General features: G+C 38.7%; 1 protein-coding gene across 1 annotated transcript in view; it reads right to left on the reverse strand.

Annotated features, from left to right (window-relative positions):
• The window catches only part of CRISPLD1 (cysteine rich secretory protein LCCL domain containing 1), a 694,545-nt gene that overhangs the window by 214,631 nt on the left and 469,558 nt on the right, over positions 1-10,356 (reverse strand). The window contains exon 13 of the mRNA XM_044065835.1: positions 5,101-5,176. Within this exon, the coding sequence (XP_043921770.1) occupies positions 5,101-5,176 (76 nt within the window). The remainder of the gene's footprint in view (positions 1-5,100; positions 5,177-10,356) is intronic.

Below are 10,356 nucleotides of genomic sequence, written 5' to 3' on the forward strand. Positions count from 1 at the left end.
CCACCAAAATCACGAACTGGAAATCTGTACAAGGCTTCCAAAGTAAAGGAATATATCTTTAAAGAACACAAATGCAAATGCTTCAGGGATTATAGTAAAATAAATGGTAACCATTTGAAATGGCGGGACCTGCTATAGAGAGTCCTGATATACATAAACTGAAAGTCCAAAAAACAGACTTATACATATGCAAAGTTTGAGATGCTATTTCTAGAAAGATTCCCTTTTCTCTGAGGTGTGGCTATCTTGGAGTTGGTATATATAAGTTTGAGGGTTATGGGAGACTTGCCCACCCTGCAAAAAGAAGTTTAAAAGAGAAGAATGATTTTTGAAATTCGCTCTTCTCCTGTTTTCGGTCTTTTTTTTTTGGCTTGTTGGCACTCAGCATTTTGATTGCAGACATTTCAATAGGGATCCAAAATAAACCCATCAGTATTTTATTTATTTATTTAAATTTGTTGACCGTGAGTGTCCGACTGGACGTAGGTCCATTTTCAGTGGAGGCCTGGGGAGAAAAGCTCCACAGTAAAATAAACAGACAGTAGTTACATTGGATTACATAGCGATTAACAATTTAATATAGCAATTACTTACAACATATTTACAGATGAAGAACATAGTACATCAGTAGACAATTGTGGGTGGGAGTGAGTTCCATAATTTGGCTATGGAGCAAGAGAATAGTGCTTCACCAGCAGAGTTATTGGCTTTAGTGATCTGCAAGTGATTTTTGTTGCTGGATCTTAGTGGTCTGGTGGTGCGATAGGGTTGGAGTAGATTCTGGAGGGATGGGACATTTAGTGGATGGTTTCCTAGTTTGTGGGCGAGTGAGAGTTGATACCACTAAAGGAGGTGAGGGAGTTCAAGCCAGCCCAGTTCAGCAAGTGAGAGACAGTGGTGACTATGGTAGGATGCCCCTGTGGCGAATCTGGCGATTTTGTTGTAGCAGGTCTCTAGCTTGTTTAGATCACATTGTCTTAGGTTGGTATATATTGGAGAGGCATAAAGTAGGGTGGAGATAAGGTGGGAATTTGCTATTGAAATCCTTGCTGCTTTAGTGAGAAATTGCTTATTTCTGTATAATGCTCCTAGTTTTTTGTGGACTTTTTTTATGGTCATGGATATGTGAATGTCAAATTTTAGTTTATTGTCTATTTCTACTCCTAGCAATTTGGTGTGTTCAGTTGGGTATATAGTGGTGTTGTCTTTTGCTGTGATGTTAAAGTGAGAGTTGTTTTGAGTATGTTTGGTGGGTTGGAAGATGAGTAGTTTAGTTTTGTTTGGGTTGAGTATTGATTGGGCATCGGATAACCATGTTTCAACAGAGGAAAAGGCTTCCTGTGTGACGTTTTGCAGTTTTGGTAGGGACTGGGCTGAGCAGATGATGGTCGAGTCATCTGCGTATTGTATGAGTGCGCCATGTTTGGTGGCAGAGGCTAGATTATTGGTGTAAACAGAGAAGAGTAGGGGTCCAAGGATGGATCCTTGGGGAACCCCTATGGAGACAGGTAGTTGGGGAGATATGTCATTCTGCCATGCAACGGATTGTTGGCGGTCAGACAGGTAACTCTGAAACCAGTTGGTGACTGATTGTGAGAAGGATAGGTTAGTGAGGACAGAGATAAGTTGTTTGTGTGGGACCATGTCAAATGCTTTAGATAGGTCTAGGAAAGTAGCAGAGGAGAGATAGCCATTGTTTTTATGCTGAAGGATAGTGTTAGTAAAGGAGAGTAAGGCAGTGGTGGTGCTATGGTTTGGTCGGAAACCATGCTGAGGAAAGGAGGTTGTTAGTAAGGAGGTAGTCTGAGACCTGAGAGTGTATGCATCTCTCTAGTGTGTTGGAGAGTGGAGAGAGAATAGCTATGGGGCAGTAATTGGTTAGTTCTTTGGAGGGTCCGCCTTTGTGGAGGGGAATTATATGTGATACTTTCCACAGTGTGGGAACGTAACTTTCTGACAGAGATCGGTTAATCAAGATGGATACTGGTTAGGCCAGAGCATCAGCTGCGATTTGTAGGTATTCACTTGGGAGGTTGTCTGCTGCTAATTTGGTGGGTTTAAGTTTAGTTAAGAGGTTTTTTTATGTTTATAACTGTTAACATGCAAAAAATATATGTATTTTATAATCGTGCTACTAGGTGTTTACTTTGAATGCTACTATGATCTAGCTCACTTATTACTTAAATGAAACTAACACATTTGTTCTATCTTAAATAAAAGTTTACTGTTAGGCTGTCATGTTACATCTTATCCAAAAATGTCTCAAATGTGTTATATTTATGGGTCTATATTAGAACATCGAAGTTTCAAAATGTTGAATGTTCTAATATCGACCCCTATTCAGCGAAAGCTAAAAACATTGAACATACAGAACAGTGAATTTTTTCCTAGGGAAAAAATTTGCTGTTCCAAAACACATACACACAACACAAGCACACAAAACAAACAGCAATCCACACACATAAACCTAAAATCTTACACCTAACCCTACACTAAACTATAGATACACCACTAACTATCCACTTACCTTAACCCAAACCCTAACCCTAAGGTCCGTCACTATCGCATACTCACCTCACCGCACCCAAACCCTAACTCACCTACCCCGCCCTAACCCTCATGTCCACACAATCGCACACTTACCTAACCCACACCCTAACCCTAACTAACCTAATCCATGCTCAATCACACACTTACCTGAACCCGACCAGTAACTTTCCACCACAGCGCTGAAAATACCGAAGCAACATAAATGGACAACCTAATTCTTTCCCTAGGAAAAAATTCATTTTTCTGCAGCTTCGATATTTTCAGCTTTCGTTGAATAGGGGTCGATATTAGAACATTCGATGTTTTGAAACTTTGATGTTCTAATATAAACCATATATTTATCAGACTGTCTTAAGTTGTCTGTCTGTATTTAGGTAAGTAAAATGTATTGAATGAGCTGTATGCATTACTTTGAATTTTATGTGCTGTTTTATGTATCCAGGTCAAGCATGAAATGAGTCCATGTACCTCTCCCCTCACCTGGATAACAGATTGATAAAAATAATCAAAATTACATCTGGTTTGATTTCTAGTTAAGTGCTAAGTTACATGAGACTGTTCTAAGTCTACAAATTACTATAGTACACATTTTTTCTCAGTAGCATTGCTAATGTCCTCTGCTAAGTTTATAGGGTTTAACTATCTAGCAGTAAAGGGTAGTAATTATATGTTGTCTAAGAGACTTTGAAGTTGTACATCATCACAAATGAGCTTAGAAATGAAGTTTTATAACTTAAAAGACTCAGTTGTTCAAACTCTTGGGCAAGATTTCTGGACTCAATATTTTATTAAGACACAATTCTTTTGTTATAAAATTCAGCAAAGAGTGCATTGATGAAAAAAAAAATTCAGTGATGCTTTCCCTGTCTTCATGTCTCTCACACACACACACACAGACACGCGTCTTGTACACACACACACACACACACACACACACACACACACACACACACACACACACACTCACACACACACGCACACATGCACACACACACACACGCACACGTACACACACACTATAATACATCCTTTAAGTTGTATGTAAATCTGCAACTCCTGTCTTCCTGTTTTAGTTTAGGGTAACAGATCAATGACTTTATTCTTTTTTAATTCCAGTATTGTATATCATTATTTAAAAAAAAACAACTTTTCATGCATTTTTCGATCAGTCAAAGGTTATGGATTCATTACTAAATGTAAACTTTTCAGATGTGCCAGACATGACAAGACCTTTAATGTTCAGTTCAGGAATTTCTACAGAAAGTGAAGTCATGTGGTGTTTCTTTTCTACCTGATTTCATGTTACACCTTTGCATTTGTCACATCCTTATTTTGTCACATAAGCCTACACTTTGAACAGTCAGATCAGCTGTATTATCACTAAATCAGTCTAGGTATGTTCTGTTAATTAAAGAAAATGGCTTTTGTACACATCGATCTACAGACATACTTGAACCCACTAGGCTAACACTTGTACAATAGTTAGATGCTGGATCTGCTAAAGTAGCTTGAAATTTACATCATGTCACATGGCACATCTAATAAGTCAATTGAAAAATTATTAAACAGAATCTCAGAAAAACATATTTTAATCAGAAATGGCAATTGTGAAATCCAGCAGAAATTGGATAAAGTTTTGTGGATATAACGTGCCATATCAATAACATATATTTTAATTCATTATTTATACAATGAGATACCCCAAACTCAGTGTAACTCTGATTTTGTGATTTAGCCTGCACACCAATACCATGATAATGACATCAGAAAAATTGAACAAACGAATAAACAAAGAAATGTCCACACTGGCTTCTGAAAGGCTTAAAACAAATGTACAAAATTAACACTAATATATGTGCTAAAACCTGTTTTAAACAGACTCTGAAAAGACATTCTCTCAGTGGGCTTATCTGATTATCAATTTTAAAAGCAAACTTATAAACGTTTTTGTATACACAAACAGTTTTGATTTTTACAGTTGACATGTGTGTGTGTGTGTGTGTGTGTGTGTGTGTGTGTGTGTGTGTGTGTGTGTGTGTGTGTGTGTGTGTATGTGTGTGTGTGTGTGTGTGTGTGTGTGTGTGTGTGTGTATGTGTGTGTGTCTGTGTCTGTGTCTGTGTGTGTGTGTGTGTGTGTGTGTGTGTGTGTGTGTGTGTGTGTGTGTGTGTGTGTGTGTCTGTGTGTGTTTGTCTGTGTGTGTGTGTGTGTCTGTGTGTGTGTCTGTGTGTGTGTGTGTCTGTGTGTGTGTGTCTGTGTGTGTGTCTGTGTGTGTGTGTGTGTGTGTGTCTGTCTGTGTCTCTGTGTGTGTGTGTGTCTGTGTCTGTGTGTGTGCATCTGTGTGTGTCTGTGTCTGTGTGTGTCTGTATGTGTCTGTGTGTGTGTGTCTGTGTGTGTGTCTGTGTGTGTGTGTGTGTGTGTGTGTGTGTGTGTGTGTGTGTGTGTGTGTGTGTGTCTGTGTGTGTGTGTGTGTGTGTGTGTGTGATGAAGTGTTATAAAACCATTTACATTAATATCGTAAATAAAATGAACAAAATGAATAAGCAACTTACATCAGAATAAAACCGTGTTCCAATTACACGGGCACCATGGAAATGTTCTTGCAAACAGTTTCGAGGACAATATAGTCTAAAAAATAAAATGTGACTAGATGTGATGAATAATGATCATGATTTACTTCACAATTTCTCTGGCTGGACATACAACTACGTATTACTCAGATTATTCAAGATTACAACATGTGTTCGTTATCCATTCTACTGTCTACTCAACCACTCTTCCTATCACTATGAAATAAATGCTTCCTAAGCTAAATACACCGCTGACTTACAGACACAATATCTTTGTTAAAGCATCACATTTTTACTTCTGATACGAGTTCACATACATTAACAAAAAAAAAATCTTAAAACTTTCCTTTATTGTCATTGCCTTGTATAGATACATGCTTTCTTGTTAACATTTTTCATTCTTTGCAACAGTACATAAAATTCTCAGTTCCTGCCTTTCTGCTAAACCTCACACTTCCTCCTCAGTATTACTCTGCAAATACTGTTCCCGCAAATTGTGTTTAGTACTATGAGATGTGTTCCTTTCTTCTTCTAAACATCCTACCTCCAAATTATTTTATTTCTTAACAATATTCAGTATTTGCATCATAGCCGATTTAAATGTTGATTTTAATCAACATTTAATCTTCTTCTTCTTTCGGGTTTTCCCAGTTAGGGGTCGCCAAAGCGGATCACCTGTCCGCTCATGATTGGCAGTGGAGTTTTTACAGTGTCGAGTTGCCAGCCCGGCGCCCAAACTTCCACAGAAGGCACACACATGCACACACTCACGCCTAGGGCCAATTTAGAGTGTCCAATCCACATACAGCATGTCTTTGGGATGTGGGAGGAAACCCATGCTACCACAGGGAGGACATGCAGACTCCGCACAGAAGGCACCCCATCATCGAACCGGAGAACCTCTTGCTGTGAGGTGGCAACGCTAACCGCTGCACCACCACAGCCGCCCTTTAATCAACATTAATAGTGATTGTTTTGTTTTGTTTTTTTGCCACCAATAAATTAAGTCTATTTTTATCACAAAAGCAGAAACCTCTCTTCTAGGCAGATAACATCACAACATCACCTGCCCCGATAAGAAAGTCATTTTAAACCCAGGCTTAAAGCTGTCAGCACAAGGATTAAGGCACTAAACATGTTGAGCTGCTTCTGTAAGCAAAGCATACACGATCTGATCCCTTACTGTGTGACTCTCCTAAGCCAGAAAGTGCTCCTCAGTTGCCCTGAAAAGGAAACATTGTATCCAGATGGCTTATTTGGTTAGCAAATGCATAAAAAAATAAAATAAAAAGAATAGTCTATAGTAACATCGACTGAGACAGAATCCAGACAAAAAGGTACATCGATAGATTTGTTCTTTATATTCTGCATTCTACATTTATAAATTATACAAAAACTTCATTTTGTGTGTCAGTTAGATACTTGTACATTCAACTGCAACATCAAAATTGTTAATTTCAATACTGTTTTAAGGAACAAACCATTGATACATTAATTAAAGTTTCTAATTGACTTTGAGATGTCATGAGGTGTTTTAAGTATTTTATTTTAATGAATAATTTGGTTCTCCACTCCATCTGATGAAGTCCACTTAGGATGAAAGCACTTACTGTGTGCAAGTTCATTCAGTTTTATTAAAACACTGATGATTCTAAAGAAAACTCAGGATTTCATTGTTTTTTCTGGTTTTTATTTATCATAATGGTGAAAACAACAACACAACCAATTTCTCTTCTTTGGAAAAATTTTGAATCACTTATAGTATTCGTTTATACTCTTGTCAAACAGACAAAAAGCAATAATAATGCAACAGACAACTGTAATACTCAGAATAACATGTAACATTTTTGCTTTAAGCCTGAAGTATTTATACATTGCATGGGTTTCCTCCCCGTGCTCCAGTTTCCTCCCATATTTCCAAAGACATGCAGTATGTGGATTGAACACTCTAAACTGGCCTTAGGTGTGAGTGTGCGTGGAGTGAGTGGTACGAAAGTACTATTGTGGCAGGGCTAGCCACCCAGTGGTGTAAACCTTGGCTTGAGATGATTGCCACTGTTGAAGTGACACCCCGACCCCATGTGCAAAATGGGAAAAAGGGGTTGAGGATGGATGGAAATATATCTGTGCAAGTGCACCTATACATAGTGCCATACTGGCTATCTATGATGTCACGAATGCTGTTCTAAGATGCTGGTATTTAACCCAGATACCGCTCCATGAACTTACTGATGAAACATTGTGACAACACATTACAGGAACAAAACAAGTAGCATCAGAGTTTAATGTAAATCACCTGCTGAAGTTATTTTAACAAAAACAAGGCCTGCAGTTACAAAAAGACAGGGATGTGTGATTCTCTCATAGAAGGAGTTTTCAAAACCAAGAATAGAGTCTCTTGACAAGAAACCACCCACAAGAAGTTGTGAAGTGCCTAGAGATTAACTATGGATTTAACTGTGGAGTACCGAAAGCCAAGCTGTGGATTTACTTGTGGAATATCAGCAGCCCAGCTGAGCAGCAATAGTGAGTTAGTTGACCTTAAAGCTGTAATGCCCGAGAACTGTAAGGAATTTTGATATTCTGTTAAAAGTTTTAAAACTGGACTAACCAACCTAACTTTAACTTAGCCTCTGACATGAACAGGTCACGCTGGAAAGATATATATACATCTCCCAGATACTGTCACTTCTTTGGAATAAGCGTCCAATTCACATGAAGCACAGCCCCTCCCTGACCAGGATCAGTGGATAGGCGACCACAGATTCACTCCTGGGGTGAAGCCCATGTCCCTCCTGGACAGAGGAAGTCAGTATTAATTACTATAGACTCTTACCACTGCAAACTTCACTCACTTAACCACAAGCAACTAGGGCAACTCGGTATAAATTGGGCTAGGCTTGTAAGGGCTGTAGTGCCATTAGCCAAGTAATCTCCTATGAACCTAACACTAAAATGTAAGTGAAAAACTTTCTTGCTTTCATATTTTGTAAACATAAATAGTATTTTTACTAATGAGACTGCCTGCAGTGAGTGACTGTTACTTGCTAATATATGCCTATATACACAGACACTCTATATACATGTATATCGATATCTATATGCTACACACACACACACACACACACACACATATATATATATATATATATATATATATATATATATATTAATACATGTATGTATACTCTCTCTCTCTCTCTCCATATATATATATATATATATATATATATATATATATATATATATATATATATATATATATATATATATGTGTGTGTGTATAATATATATATATATATATATATATATATATATATATATATATATATTTATAAATATATATTTGGCTTAGTTTTTGGTGTCATTCCAAGGGGGTCCAGTTCCTGTCTGCCTGGGAATCCATGGTTGACAAGCCTCACTGCTTTGCCAGGGATGGTTTGCACCTGGCAGCACTAGGCTTTCAACTACTGGCAAAAGCTCTTGCATCCCACATAGTGCCTTTTTTAGGCAAGGTCTCAAAATCAACATTACCGACATGAAATTAACCAATCAGAACAAAATAAGGGTCATGCTGCTAAATGCTAGGAGCTTAAACCAAAAACTGCACTCCCTGGAAGCACTTCTATCACTTGAAGATGTAGATGTCTGTGCAGCCACAGAAACCTGCATTAAGGCCTCAGAGAATACCTGGCCCTGAAAATCTACCAATGTCTTCCACACCTTTAGACCGCAAAAGGAATGTATGAAAAACAAAGGAGGCAGTGTTTCAATCTGTATTAGAGCTAAGTTCGCCTCCCGTCTAGTCAGACTGGACAACTCCATGGAGTTACTCTAGATGGAGATTACAGTGGGTAAGGCTCCCATTCAAGTCCTAGCCAGTTATAGATTCCCTTCCATGGGTCACAACACTCATGAAGCCTACTTAACCAAACTGAAGACAATCCAAATTTTACTAAACACACTGGTTATGGGGGATTTCAATTATCTACTCTAGGCCAGACTCGCTAGCACAAAAGTTGTTTGACACTGTGAATTCAAATCCCCTGGAGAAAAATGTCCATACCCCAACAAGAGGAACAAACATTATAGATAAAGTCCTCAACAACATGTCAAACAGATGCACTGCCACAACTTTCTGTTCCTCATTAGTTAAAACTGAACACAAATCAGTCACCTTCGAACTGACACTAACACCAGAACTCACAAAGGGTGAAATCAGACTAAACAACTTCACCAAGGCAAACTATACCTTCTTAGATGAAGGGATAAATGCATTCCAAGCCCCACCCCAAGTTGAAAGTAATAACTACACTGAAGCTTACACTAAATCCCTGTACAATCACTTGCATAACTGTATAAACTTGGCTGCACCAGACAGAATCAAAGCCAGAGCCCCAAGTAAAATCAAGTTGCTATGGTGGACTTCCAACAGCAACAATCTCTACAATAAATGCATATTGTTGCTGTCCAAGAAAACAAATACAAAGACCCAACAATGGAAAAGCACCCTCCTCAGCCATAACAGGCAAATAAGACAACTTGTCAAATTGTCCAAAAACTCTTTTGAGAGAAACCTAGAGAAAACTGCCAAAAACATTCTTGCTTACAGCTATGTACATAACCTAAAGCAGAGGATCCAAACATGTGCAAAATTGGTGGCCAATGGTCTCACACACACTGACCCCCCCAGAGATAACGAACCTGCTAGCGGATAGGTTTGGTGAAAATTTCAGTCCCTTATCCCTCCTAACTTACAACAAACCCTCTCCCAACCTCCCTACCTTACATATCTGAAGAGCAGGTCCTCAAAGCCCTGTCCAAGACAAAGAACACAGCCTGCATGGGACCAGATAACATCCCAGGCTGTCATCTTAATAGGCTAAAACATGAACTAGCATCACCACCAGGTACCCTTTTCAATCATAGCCTAACCACAGGGTTTGTTCCTGTGAAATGGAGAACAGCAGCTACAGTTATTTCCCTCCACAAAGGTGGCCTAGCAACAGACCCAGGTAATTGCAGACCCATAAGCTTGACCAGCCTCATCTGTAAGGTCATGGAACGTATCATTATGACCCTCATAAATAAAGACATAGGTGACCTCCAAACCCTGGATCCTACCCAATTCGGCTTTGTGAAGGGCAGATCCTGCCTGCTAAATCTGGTGGATTTCTTTGAAAGTGTGACAAAGGCCATTAATGAGGGCAAATCTGTGCACACAGCATATCTCAACTT

The sequence above is a fragment of the Protopterus annectens genome, chromosome 3.part0 (genome assembly GCF_019279795.1).
Source record: "Protopterus annectens isolate FY-2018-M chromosome 3.part0, PAN1.0, whole genome shotgun sequence".
NCBI classification, from domain to species: Eukaryota; Metazoa; Chordata; order Ceratodontiformes; family Protopteridae; genus Protopterus; species Protopterus annectens.